We start from the raw sequence: 14630 nt of genomic DNA, 5'->3' as shown, positions 1-14630 counted from the left end.
ACCTCTCTTAAATAATGCCATGATGCAGCTGCCTTTTTCCTTGATGTCTTTTGGGGATAATTCCTAAACATAGGACAGTCAACAATAATATGCTGTGTTTGGAAACTTTTACCTAAGATGAGTTTTATTAGTGCTGGGATTGACTGGAGGTCTTGTGTTGTCCCTTTCAAGGTGGACAGCTCCCTTTCGTTTAGCTGGTAGGGGAAGGATTGGAGAAAGTAAAGAGTTAAAGAAGTCAGATTTTGAACTACTTAAATTACCTTTAGCCAATCTGGACCACAGACAATAATGAATATCTCCATATGAACCCTAGACCTCATTATGGATACATTGCCTTTGTCTACACATAATGGGAATCAGTTTCTTCATTTATAAAAGGTGGGGACTGGCTAACATTCCATGGATCTATTCTATATGTATATGAGTATGTTTTGCAATGTATTATTATACCGATATGTTATTACTTCTTTATGGTGTGTTTTGAAACCAATTGAAATCCCACTCTAATGCCTTATCCTGATAAAGAGATGATCCTGGCTCTTAAAAAAAATATCTTTCCTTTTTATTTCACCTTCATTTCTGAATGTATCCTCATATATCCTCATCTACCCAGTGTGCCCTCATTTCAGAAAAAAAAATTTTTTAAAGGTTCATTTTAGCAAAATAAGCCTAAGCCAACACAAAATCTGATTGTGGCAATATATGCAATGTTTGACAGCCATAGTCCTCTCTATCTTCCCAAAGAAAGAAGATCCTAGAAAATTATACTATCCAAGCTGGAAAACCTTCCTGGACAGATCTATGTACATTCTGAGGACCAATCAATCCATCAACAAGCATTTATTTAGCACTTTTAGCTAAGTTTGGAAAAGGTCATTGCCATGTTGGTGGCAGACAAGATGGTTTCTGGACTGTCACCTGCCTCCTAGAGGAGTTGTGAATCCTGTTCATAGAGGTATTACACCCATGGAAGGCCCATAACAATAACAATAATCATAATATAACTAGCATTTCAGGTTTGCCAAGCATTTTACAAACATAATCTCATTTGATCCTCACAACAACTCTTAGAAGTGCTATTACCATTTCCCTTTTTCAGATGAGGAAACTGAGGCTGGGAGTTCAGTAATTTATCCAGCTAGGAAGTTGCCTGAGGCCAAATTTGGAACTCAGATATTCCTAACTCCAGGTCTAGAGTTGTCCCACCTAACTTCCATATCCTTGAAGTACCACATTGACTAGGGCCCTACTCGATTCTGTAATAATCAGAAGTCATCTAAGGGACCCCAACTTCTGTGTCAGTGAACACCAACCCAGCCAAAAGGATGCTCTGGGATCAGTGTATGGCAATAGGGGATATAAACCCATCTGATTGTCAGTGGTACCTTCTAGGTACCTAATTAGGAAGGGAAAGACTAACATTTTGTATAGCAAATTGTCAATGCCAATAAATAGGGTGCCATTTTAACTTCCTTTTAAGTGAACATTAGTAATACACACTTGCATAGATAGCTGTGTCTTAAGAATATGGATTCTCTCAATACTTTCTCTGTGGCTCTGAAAATCAAAGAATAATAATAGCAAGCACAAATTAGATTGGTACAGTGGATAGAGTGCTAAACCTGAAGACCCGAGTTCAAATGTTACCTCAGACACTTACTAGCTGTGGGACTTTGGCCAACTTATCTAATCTCTGCCTCAGTTTTCTCAACTGTAAAATGGGGATTATAACATTTGTGAGGATCAAATAGGATAATATTTGTAACGAGGTTAGCATAGTGCCTGATCCCCAGTAAATCTATTTAAATGTCCCTTATTATCCCTTGATGCCTATTTACCTGCTCCTCTATTTCATTGCAGTTTGGGGCCGAGTTTCGAAGATTTTCTTTGGATCGTTATAAACCTGGAAAGTTTGAAGACTTCTACAAGCTTATCCTTCACATCCATCACATCTCCAATATGGATGTGATGATTGGGTATGCTGATGTGCATGGTGACCTGCTGCCCATCAATAACGATGACAACTTTTTCAAGGCTGTCTCAAGTGCAAATCCACTGCTCAGAGTCTTCATTCAAAGACAAGGTACCATCAATTCTTCCCTCTCATGTTATGGCTTCTTTTTTCTCCACATTCTCAAGGTTTCATATTGCCTGTTTTGTTCCGCAGTTTATGGTTTGTGAAAATTGGGAACTATAGAAATTAAGATTATGTGTTATGGCATTTAATTAGTTTGAAAGAGGACTTGAAAAGGATTCTATTTCAAGTATGGTTGTAATTTCTGAGTTTTAGAGAAGAGTTCTGAGATCCTGGGGAGAGAAAGATAATAATGATATTTTTTAGTACTTAATTGGAAGCAAATGAATTCAGTTAAGAAAAGGCACCAGTCAGCACATTAAAATGTAACTGAAGAACAGTAGCATATATTTTCCATCATTTTTTTCAGAGTTTGACAAAAAATGTTAGCTCTAAATTATAACTTTGGTTAATTTTGAACTGAAGCCCAGCATGGTTATAAGTAACAACATAATATCATTATACTTAAAATAATTATTAATGGCGGATAGTGGCTAAAAGGAGGCTTGGGTTAAAAAGAGGATGATATTCTTGCATGCCCTGTAGTTGACTCATCTGGGGCCTTTGCTAGTCACTTCTTGGTTGCATACTTGGATTTTCTCTTTTATGAATTGGAAATGGTTTCTTTCTACCAAAACAATATTCCTGCTGACAAATTACCCCCTGAGAAAAATTTGATCTAACTGTATATTTGGCTTCTTGGTAAGAAGCAGTTATGATAATGCCTTATTTACATGGAATCTTTGAGAAAGGAAGTGTTCTTCCCAATTCAAATTTCCAAGTAAATGAATTTATTCCTTTTTTTAAAAAAAAACTTTTTTGAAAATCATTTGGGATAGAACTTTTTCTTAAAGTCTTGTGAAGAAACTGCCACCTTAAACAGAACATAGTGGGATAGTCAGGGATTAGGAATGGACTCCTGATTCCATTAGTTTCAGGAGAGCCCAAGAGGTAACTCATTCCCTTTACCTATGTAGGTTAGTACCTTCTCTGCTACTTAAAGGAATAAAAAGTTGTCTACGATAGAGGTGTCAGATAACAGCCCACAACAGTCATTAGTGCTGCCTGAACCAGGTTAAAATGAAGATCCTATTGATGTTAATGTGTTGATATATTAATACAAAAAGAAATATATAAACTTGTGTGGTTTTCTAAGTCAACATGCAGTCTCCAGGATCCATTTGTGTGGCTTAGTTGCCTCTGTTTCTATTTTGAGCTTGATGTGTTCAGTCATATCCAACTCTTCATGACCCCATTTGAAGTTTTCTTGGCAAAGATATTGAAGTGGTTTGCCATTTTCTTCTCTAGATCAATTTACAGAAGAGGAAACTGAGGCAAACAGATTAAATGACTTGCCCAGGGCGAGTAAGTGCCTAAGGCCAGATTTGAAATTTAGCAAGCTGAGAGTTCCTGATTCCTGGCCTGACACCATCCACTGTATCACATTTTGAGTTTGACACACCATAGAACTAAATACCAAGAACTTAAAAGTGTTACTAAGCATCCTATAGCCAGTATTTATCAGAAATATGGCTTCAACCTAAGGCTTCTGGCTCCAGGAATAGATTTTTTTTATCCATGCCAGCAGTTTTCATAGTTTTGGGTCCCAGATGTTTTTATGCTCTTAAATTATTGAAACCTATCCCCCCCAAGAGCTTTTATTTTTTAGTGTTAGATTTACCCCTAATTACTGAATTGGAAATTAAAATGTCTTAGTATCATGAAAATATTATTAAAAGAATATTAATAAATTAATGTCAAATATTATGAGAACTGTTACAATACAGATTTTATAATAATGTAAAATATTATGAGAACTGTTACATATTACAATGAGAACTGTTAATATATTATTATGACAATATATGAAAATAGTTTTGACCACATGGACCCCTGGGGATCCCTAGACCACACTTTAAGAATCCCTGCACTATATTAAGCTGCTAAAATTTAGCCCTTTCATGATTCAGATCTTTTTTATGAAGATCATTGTACTGTCCTATTGAGATGTGGCCTATTTGTTCTTTCTCTAAATAGGGCCTAAGACTATGCATCAAGAACATCAGTTTTTTTGTTCATGTTATTGAGTTAGTCTCCTTCATTTTGGGGTTGATTGCTGTAGATTTGTCTGCTTCTGTCATCTTTTAATTTACTGTTCTTTCTGTGGACTAGAAAATCTCACTTTGTTAGAAATGAGCATAAAGTAATAAGTAGGTTTTAAATGAAGCCCTAAGTAGAATATATCAACTTTGAAATATATGGTTGCCACATCTGTGTTGCTTGTCCAGAGGCCATTTTTTGCATCTTACTTGGCTGGGCTGTGTTCCAGTAACATTGGAAGTAGCCAAAAAAGTGAAATGTTCTGAGATGCTCCATAGTGCTCTGAGTATGACCAGCCTGTCTACTTCATATAGAATGTGAAGTTTGCTGTTCATGAGGCAATTGCCAAAGTGAGATATTGTGTTGAGTGTCATGCAAGTCCTAAGAAGAATGCAAGTGGTTGACATGAATCTTTACTATTCTAGACTCTAGAGAATACAGATGGAGTCATCAGGGCCAGGAATCAGAAAACCTTACGTTTGATAGCAGGGAAAACTTCTTAAATTTTTTTTAGTTGTTCTTTGGTTGTTTCTTCTGTGTAAGCCCATTTGGGGTCGTCTTGGTAAAGATACTGAACTTTACCATTTCCTTCTCCAACTTATTTTACAAATGAAGAAACTGAGGCAAACAGGGTTAAGTGACTTGCCAAGGAGGCAGCCAGGTGACACAGTGGATAGAGCACCAGCCCTGGAGTCAGGAGAACCAGAGTTCAAATCTGGCCTCGGACACTTAATAATTACCTAGGTATGTGACCTTTGGCAAGCCACTTAACCCCATTTGCCTTGCAAAAAAAAAAAAAAAGTGACTTGCCCAGGATCAGACAGTTAGTAAATGTCTGAACCGGGATTTGAACTCATGAAGATGAGGTTTCTTGACTCAAGGCTCCACACTCCATCCACTTTACCACCCACCTTCCCCTTTCCTACAAATTAGATTTATTCATAAGTGGAATGGACTGCCTTAGTGGTAGCTTCTTCCTCATCTGCAGCAACAGATGTTGATAACTCCTTATTGATCTCTTATTAGAATTTCTTTGTAGATAAGGGACTGAATGTCCACAGAATCCCGTCTCATGTTAAAATTCTGTGATTATGTGAATGGAAGAGATCTGGCTTTGATGTATGGGCAAGTCACAGGAAGAAGACTCAGTTTCTGTAAAATGGGTTAACAGTAATAGTTCTACTTTCTCCCAGGATTGTTGTGAGGAAAGGCTTTGATGTTTTCCATGATTACTGGGGAGAGGAATGAGAAGTGATCTTCTTGCCTTGGTTATGGATAATTCAGCTAAGATGGGTTCTCTGTTTTCACAGATCTGATGCTCTTGATAAGTTTAAATACCTAATGAGTTTAAATACCTAAGAATTAAAGAATCTCAAAACTGGAGGAATCTCATTGGGCATCTAGTCCCCTGGGAACTGAAGCAATGTGGTACAATGGAAATAGATATGGTCTTCTGCTTACTACCTGTAGAACTGTGGGTAACAAACCTCATTTCTTTGGACCTCATCTCCAGAAGACTTTTTCACCTGACAGGTGAGGGTCTTGAACTAGATCTGGGCTGTTGGTCTGGCACTGACAAGGCAACTGCAGGAGGGACTCAAAATCCGATGAATCTGGGAGCTTTTTAGGGGTGAATTAATTAAATGTTTGGCCAAAAATAGCAGGCTAATTTTTAAGTTTATAATTTTATAAAGCCCTTGAATGCTCTTATAAATATCCAAATGGCCCTTGGCAGTAAAAAAGTTTCCCCACCCTTGGACTAGATGACATACAGGGTTCCTGTGAGCTCTAAATTCTAAACCTCTCTTCTTAAATGACTTGTTCAAAGTCGAAGGCAGCACTAGGATTTGAATTCAGGTCTCTTGATCCCTGCTCACGCTTGCAGCTTCATTCTCAATTCTTCATGGTCAAACAATAACAGGAAGCTACAGAGGATTCTCATAGTTCTCTTTTTAACTATTATTTTAACCTCCCGTGCTGCAATAGCTACAAATCAGCAGATTTGCTATGTCCTTTCCTCTTCCTGCCCTACCCTGTAGTGCAGGTGCTAATGAGCAATAAAACAGCCAAAAGCAGGAATTAGCAGGAGCAATGGATAACAGAATGCTGGCTTCATGTCAGACTCCCAAGATCACCCCAGTGAGTAACAGTTGCAGGTGAGAATGTTAACTTCATGATAATAATGATTATAATAACTGGCGTTTCTATAATGCTTTAGGATTTGCAAAGCACTTCATATATATATATATATATATATATATATATATATTTGTCCATATATATGTAAGTAAACTCATTTGATCATTATAAACAACCTTTAGAAGTTGGTGATATCATTGTTCTCATTTTATAGATGAGTTAACTGAAGGTGAGAGATGTTAAGTAACTAGTCCAAGGCCATATAGCTAGTAAGTATCTGTAGTCAAATTTGAACTCAGGTCTTCCTGAATCCAAGTCACTCTAGTCTACCTAACTGTCTCATGATCAGTAGCAGCAAAAGCATCAGTGTGGATGATGAGTTATGGGATTCCAAACTTTAACTCTGCTAAAGACATACCAAAGGCATGGAAAACAGGATACTGAGCATTTTTGTGCCTGAATTTTCCTGGAACTGTTTAATGTATGGAAAATGACAAATTTAAAACACATCAGTGCTTCTTAACTCTAATTTTTAATAACTTTTGGAGCCTCTGGATTTCTCTTACCCCTTCCCCAAATGACATGATCACCACACTTTTAATGATAAGAAGTAGAACTGGGACAATCTAATAAATATCCTTTTAAGTAATATATGTTATACCATAGTGTGTAGAGGGTTAGCTCTCTGATAATCAGGAAGAACCTGGATTCAGATACCTGCCACAGACATAAACTTGCTCTGTGACCCTGGGCAAATCATTTAACATCTTAGTGTGCAAGCCAGCTCTGAAACCCCAAATTACAAATGATAGCTTGACTCCCTACACAGTCTCAGTCATATTCATTCTCTCTCTCTCTCTCTCTCTCTCTCTCTCTCTCTCTCTCCCTCCCTCCCTCCCCCCCCTTCTATCTGGATGAAGAAACTTTTTGCCTCTTTAAAAAAGACCTGGCCCAACCTGAATGCTTGGCAAACTGTTTTCATTTTTACTAAAGCTGAGGTGAAGACAGGAAACTTGGTTTTGTGTTTGTCACTGGGAATGTATTAGTTTTGGATTAAAAATATATTGTTTTTAGTCAACCTTTTTCAAAAACATTTGCAGGGAAGTCCTGAATTCTAATTTTTTTGTCTATTTATTCTATTGTACATCCCACCCCAAAGTAACTTCATTAAACTATACATTTTGGAGTTAGAACCTTTTAATCTCTTCTATTTCTGGCACAAAGCCAGAAAGCTTTCTTCACCTGTCCCCAATATTATCCTCAGTCCTACCTTCACCTGTTAACTCCTCTTAGCTGTTGGGCAAGGAGTAATGCTTGGTTCCTTAGATTTGTGGAATCTGGGGGTGACCCTACCTGTGTCATTTGAGACCCTACCTCATTTAAAGGCATGTGACTCATAGTTACTGGGTTCCAGGTTCTGGGTTTTTGAGGAACCTGATTTATAACCCTTGGAGATATCAGTCTGTTTGGTTGAGTATGCTGTCATTAGGACATTTGACATTTTAGTATCAAATTTCCATTAGAAATCTAACATGTGTAAAAGATAGTAAAATGCTTCTCTTCTCCCATCATTTCCTGCCTCCACTTAGAAGCTTGATTTTGGTTCCCTTTGTGTCACTCGCCTTGCATAATCATAAATAACTGATGCTGTTTTATAGTTTTCCATTACTTCTTTGCAATGCAATTCAAATTAGAACAGAGGGGCAGTAGTTACCCCCCCCCCAAAAATGAGAGAATCTACAATAATACCTTACTTGGATTGTAAAATCCCAGACTTTTCCTCTGGCCCCTCCTCTGGAAGGATGCTGCAAGTTTTTGGAAGATGATCCCAGCAGGAGAAAGAAGGATCAAGACTAGTCATTGTGAAAGATATTTATCAACTCTTTCCATTTTCAGCACATTAAACAGGAAGAACAAACAGTAACTCCACATTTATTTTCTAAATCCAATAAATATAGGCCAAAAAACAGTACAGATGTAAGACTACAGCATTTAATTATGAGGCAATGAAGCATTTCCTCTGCTGGTCAGTCCCTGGCTAAGAAGAGAAGGAGAGAATGAGCTCTCTTGGCTAACTGGCAAAGAACACTTCCCTTTCCAGGTCTGTCTAATGAACATGGTTCTTCTTTTGAGACTGTGATAGAATAATATTTAGTCTGGTAAGATCCTGAATTGTTTTTTCTTTTAAAAGGCAAATAAAATATTGTCACATATTTAACTGTTACTTATTCTTGGTATTTTGACATTTACTCCTCTTCCTCCCTACTATCACCATCACCATCATTATCTCTACAAAATGCTCTGTATTTTCTCATTTGATCCTCACAACTACCCTATGAAGTAAGTGCCATTATGCCATTATCCTCATTTTGCAGATGAACAAATTGAGGCTTAGAAAAATGATGATTCTACTGGTGCCTGAGGGAGGATTCTAACCTAGATCTCTCTCTCTTTTTTTGGGGGGGGGAGATTTTAAGTGACTTGTCCAGTTAAGTTTTAAGAGTCTGAGGTCAGATTTGAACTCAGGTCCTCCCAACTCCAGGATCCATGCTCTATCCACTGTGCCACCTAGTTGCCCCACCTAGGTCTCTTCTTACTCCAAACTTGGTCTTCTTTCTAATCCAAATGTTTACTAATTTGCTCTGGGAGTTTGTGCAGGGTTGGGCCCTGAGGACAATGGATAGATAATGAACAAAATGCTTCTTGCCCTTGAGAAGCCTACATTCTACCTTCACTGTGATCTTAAACTTAATTCTGACTCAGTTTTGTGACATCTTGGATAAAAGAGATTTCAAAATTCATATAAGATAGGATGATTTGGAATTTGGTCTGAAAGGTGGAATTTTTTTAAATGTATTTTCTTTATTAAAGATTCTCTTTATTTTGAGTTTTATAATTTTTCCCCTAATCTTACTTCCCTCCCCCTACCCCCCAGAGAAAGCAATCTGTCAGTCTTGACATTGTTTCCATGGTATATATTGATCCAAATTGAGTGTGATAAGAGAGAAATAATATCCTTAAGGAAGAAACATAAAGTATAAGAGATAGCAAAATCAGACAATAAGATATCAGGTTTTTTTTTTCTAAATTTAAGGTAATAGTCCTTGGTCTTTGTTCAAACTCCACACATCTTTCTCTGGATACAGAGGGCATTCCCCATTGCAGACAGCCCCAAATTGTCCCTGACTGTTGCACTGATGGAATGAGCAAGTCCATCAAGGTTGACCATCACGCCTGTGTTGCTGTTAGGGTGTATAGTGCTTTTCTGGTTCTGCTCATCTCACTCAACATCAGTTCATGCAAATCCCTCCAGGCTTCCCTGAATTCCCATCCCTCCTGGTTTTTAATAGAACAATAGTGTTCCATGACATACATATACCACAGTTTGTTAAGCCATTCTACTTAATTTCCAATTCTTTGCCACCCACAAACAGGGCTGCTAGGAATACTTTTGTACAAGTGATATTTTACGCTTTTTTCAATCATCTCTTTAGGGTATAGACCCAGTAGTGGTATTTCTGAATCAAAGGGTATGCACATTTTTGTTGCCCTTTGGAGATAATTCCAAATTTCTCTCCAGAAAGGTTAGATGAGTTCACAGCTCCACCAACAATGTAATAGTGTCCCAGATTTCCCACAACCTTTCCAACAATGATCATTATCCTGAAAGGTGGAATTTTGATGTTTAAAATCTTGCTTATTTCTGAGTCTCTTTACTTTTTAAAAAGTTATTTTTTTGAAAGTTATTTTATAGTACCTCAGTCTTTCCCCTCAATTTCTACCTCCTTTGAACTCATATCAAAGAAAAACAATTAAAATCAATTGATAAACCAGACCCATCTGATATATATATTATATATACACATCCTATAACTGCAGTTTCATCCTTACAGCTCCAGTTTCCTATCTCTTTAACAGTAGGAGGCAAGTGTGTTTTATCCTTTCTTTTCATAACCAAGATATAGCATGGTTCATATTCTTCATTTCTTCATAGGTAACCCATGTCAAAGCTGAGCATGAAAAGAAAATAGATTTCTCTCCTATTCCCAGCTTATTTACTGTCTGTTTTTAATTCTCCCCTTTCTTTGCCTTTATTATCTGTTTATTTTTCTTTAATTCTGTACCATGCTGACATCATACTTGTGTTTGTTAAGGGAGGATGAAGACCTCCCTGGAGGTTTCTGTAATAATAATGATAATAGCATTTTAAGGTTTACAAGTCCTTTCCTCTCAGGATGCTGTGATATAGACAGAACAAATATTATTATCATCCCTATTTTACAAATGAGGACTCTTAGGGTTTGAGGATCTTGCCTAAGATCACAGCTAGGAAAAAAACCAAAGCCAAGATTCTAACCCCGTCTAGCACAACCTCCAGTATCCCAGACTTTGTCCTTTCTGGCTCTCTCTTTAGCAACCTTTGATCATTGTCACTTCTTTTGGGAGTGGGGAAGTGCTTCATTTTTCCTTTCTTCCTTAACATAAATTTAAGAGAGGAGGAAGAAGAGGAAAACGACGTCCATGCATGTCCCATTTAGTCTCTTTGGGTTATTTAGAGTAAATTTGGAATGCTGGGGGAGGCCATATGATTTAGTCAAGACTGTTTTGGATGGGAAGCCCAAGGGAATTTGGATGACTTTCAACAGTGTCCTCTCCACATTTCTTGACTTTATTTTCTTCCTTTTTAAATTGGTTAGTTAGACTAGATAAGTGTTATCAAACTTCACATAGCATCAGTAAACTGAATATAAAGATTTTTGTAGGTCACATATTGAGATGTTTTTAAAAATATATTTTATATTTTTAATAAAACACTGCTTATATTTTATTTTAATTGAGCTGCTAGGTAGCCCCAGTGGATAATCAGGAAGACTTGAATTAAAATTATGGCCTCAAATGCTTATTGGCTATGAGACTCCGGGCAAGTCACTGAATCCTGTTTGCCTCAGTTTTCTCATCTATAAAATCAATTCTAGAAGGAAATGGCAAACTGCTCTCATATCTTTGCATAGAATGCCTTAAATGGGGTCATTAAGAGTCAGACGTGATGAAATGGACTGAACAACAAAATATTTTTATTTATTTTGTTAAATGCTTCCCAATTACAGTTTATTCTGGTTGGATCTATACTCTGTGGCCTGCATGTTTGACACCCCTGGCCTAAATAACCTTTAAAGTCTTCTTCTATTTCCAAGCCTATGATGTTTTGAGCACCTTCACAGGTTAGAGTATCTTTGTTGTCACAAAATGTTTTTAATTGCCACCATCCTAGAAGTTGTGTTAATTGTGTGTGTGTGTGTGTGTTTGGGGGGAGGGGGAGAGATCTGTTTGTTCTAAGGTGTTTTTGGGTTTTTTTTTTAAGAATTAAAACAACCACTTCTTGATGTTATAACGTGGGAACTTGGAGAGTAGAACAAAATGCTCTGAGCCGAGATCACCCCTGAGTGGGAGCAGTAACTGGTATTGGTGGGAGGATGAGGAGAGAGAATATGCTGATCTAGTTCAGCAAAACATAAGAACAACAACAAAGAAACAACCTATAAGATCCCCTAGAAGCTGCCTCCAAAAGGCTCTTTCTTGGGTTTTTAGGGAGATGAATGCAAAGGGGTATCATCAGTAAGTAGTCTTCGAGATATCTCTTCAGAGGCAGAATTTTTAATTTAGAACACATATACAAACACATACAGAGTCCTGAAAGTATTAGTGTAGTTTTAAAACTTTTGGGATACCCTCTGTATATACACAGCTTTTGAAGAGGAGTCTCGGTATGGGAAAAAATGGGTGTAGAATTTACCCTTTTAAAATGATTTAATTTATCTTGTTATTCTTAAGCCTACAAACAAGAAGGAAGTGTTTTTTTTTTTACCAGTGTTCTTCAGGGTCATCAGTAAACAATTCTTTAAAAGAATTGTAAACCATAAATCGAATGTAAGAATATTCTAAATCACTAATAAAAGCAATTCATATTGAGGGATAGCTAGGTGACAGAGTGGATAGAGCACTGGCCTTGGAGTCAGGAGGATCTGAGTTCAAATTCAGCCTCAGATTCTTAATACTTAGCTTGTATGACCTCGGGCAAGTCACTTAACTCCATTGACTTGCAAAAAATCCCCCCCCCCAAGATATGCCTATTATAATAACCTTAGGTTTCTACCTAACGAATTGATAAAGATGACAAAAGATGGAAATAATAATGTTGGAGGGGCTTTGGAAAGAGGCCCATGGAGCTGTGAATGTCTCCAGTCATTCTGAAAAAATTTAGAATTAAACAAAAAAAGTGACCAAAATAATGTCCATGCCCAATCAACTAGAGATTTCACTATTAGGCATATATTCCAATGAGGTTATTTGATAATAGACGAATGGTCTAATATTCATCAAAATTTATCAAAAATATGATACGTTTTGTGGTAGCAAAGAATTGAAACAAAGTAGATGCCCATCAACTAAGGAATGTCTTGGTAAATTAACATTGTGTACTATAAGAAATAAATACAGGGAAGTATGAGAAGACATATGAACTGATGCAAAATGAAGTAGGCAGAACCAGGAAAACAGTATATACAGTGATTACAATAATGTAAATGGGAAGAATTCAGTCAAAATTGTATGCAGCAAAATTGCCCCCCCAAAAGAAGAGATGGGAGGAGGCATATATCTCCTTCTGAAGAAATGGAGGATCATGGGTGCAGAATAGAACAGATAGTGTCAAAACTTTTTCATTGTGTTGATTATTTTGCTTTTTTTCTCTTTTGTTATGTGGTATTGGTTCCCTGGGAGGGGTAAGGTGAGTGGCGAAAGATACATTTGAAAATGCGATGTAAAAACAACAGGACTACATAAATTTGTTTTAAAAAATAGTTTTGACTTGGAAGTCAACCCGAGAGTCATGTACTGACTTAAACAGGAATTTCAAGCTGATCCGACTGATTTGTCACACTCAGTGACTTGTCTATTGAAAATGACATGAAAACCATTCAATAAGAGGCTCCTTCTCTGAGATCTTGACTTCTTACTTTAGTCTAAGACTAAATTATCCCTACCACAGGTTATTATTGCAAACCCCTCTTTCCTCAATAATCTTTATTCAGTGCTAACTAAAGTACTGTACATCAGAGAAAATTTTTCAGTGAGGTAAAATTGACTATCCAGTATTGCTTAGCTAAGTTTTACTTTGAAGTCTATTTTGCAGTGGGCTAATCTTTTGGATTTATAGCTTTTGAAAGGTAATGGCAAAGAAGTCCAGACTTGATGGCCAAACACTGAGGTCTGTTTGTGTGTGTGTGTGCGTGTGTGTGCGCGCTCTTTCCCTTTTATGTCTAAGCAGATAATCCCAGGCTGCAGTGATCGTTTGTCAGGGAGCCTGTGCACGGCAGGACAACTTGTCTTTGAAACAAAATCTTTTTTAAACAAAAAGAGAACTCCTTTTCAGATAGTGAGACAGAGCTATGCTTCTAAATTCTCAGGGTGGATGGCAGATTAAGTATAATTGGCCTTCATTTCAAGAAAGATGGTTCCTGCCCAACCAAAGATTCTTCAGCAATCTGGAATAGCCCTGCTCCAGTAAACACTACACCCAACCCTGTGTGGGATTGGCTTTCCCATTTGGAATGTGCATCATTCAGAGGAACAAACTGCCAGACTTCCTTCATCAGAGATCATTGGTATTTTAATGCTCTAATGAAGAGGGGCAGTACCTATCAGGTATGCCCAGGTATCCTGGACTGTCTGTTGAATGATTTTCTTTTTCCTCCCAGAGGACAAACCTTCGTAAAGTCTCTCGTCTTCCTGGGCTATGTGGTTGGTGGCTTGGCTAGCCACGCATGCAGATTTGGCTGCTCCAGGGATTGTTGCTTTTACCTTCTTGTACTTGGAATATATCTTCTCTGATTCAAGTTATTTACTTGTTGTTTACTCCTTTATAGTCCTTAAGGGCAGGTGGTTGTTTTTTTTGCCTTTTCTGTAAGTTCTGTAAGAACAGCGTCTGGCACTAGAGAGCTCTTAATCAGTGCTTGCTGACTGCCAGAAGGAATGTGTAGACAACTTCCTTGATAAGTGTTCCATTTGTTTAAGGGTCTTAAGTGCCCAGATCTGCTTTTCTGCATAGGACAGTCTACAGTACTAGGACTGGAGAGGCTCCTCTTTATGATTCACTTGCCTGAATCAAACTCCTTACCTTTGGCATTTAAGGTTTCAGCCCCTACCTTCCTTTTGAGCCTTAATTTTGCAATCTATTCCCTAAATACTACATTTCCATCAAATAGATTCTCAGCTAAAACTACTTCCCAATCTTCTCCTGACTCCTTGAATTGATACA

General features: G+C 37.5%; 1 protein-coding gene across 1 annotated transcript in view; it reads left to right on the top strand.

Annotated features, from left to right (window-relative positions):
• PARD6G (par-6 family cell polarity regulator gamma) overlaps positions 1–14630 on the top strand; it is a 154427-nt gene that overhangs the window by 41198 nt on the left and 98599 nt on the right. The window contains exon 2 of the mRNA XM_074205063.1: positions 1861–2083. Coding sequence (XP_074061164.1) covers positions 1861–2083 — 223 coding nt within the window. The remainder of the gene's footprint in view (positions 1–1860; positions 2084–14630) is intronic.

The sequence above is a fragment of the Macrotis lagotis genome, chromosome X (assembly GCF_037893015.1).
Source record: "Macrotis lagotis isolate mMagLag1 chromosome X, bilby.v1.9.chrom.fasta, whole genome shotgun sequence".
Classification (NCBI taxonomy): Eukaryota; Metazoa; Chordata; class Mammalia; order Peramelemorphia; family Peramelidae; genus Macrotis; species Macrotis lagotis.
The sequence above is the reverse complement of the archived record's forward strand: the minus strand, read 5'-3'. Positions and strand labels throughout refer to the sequence as shown.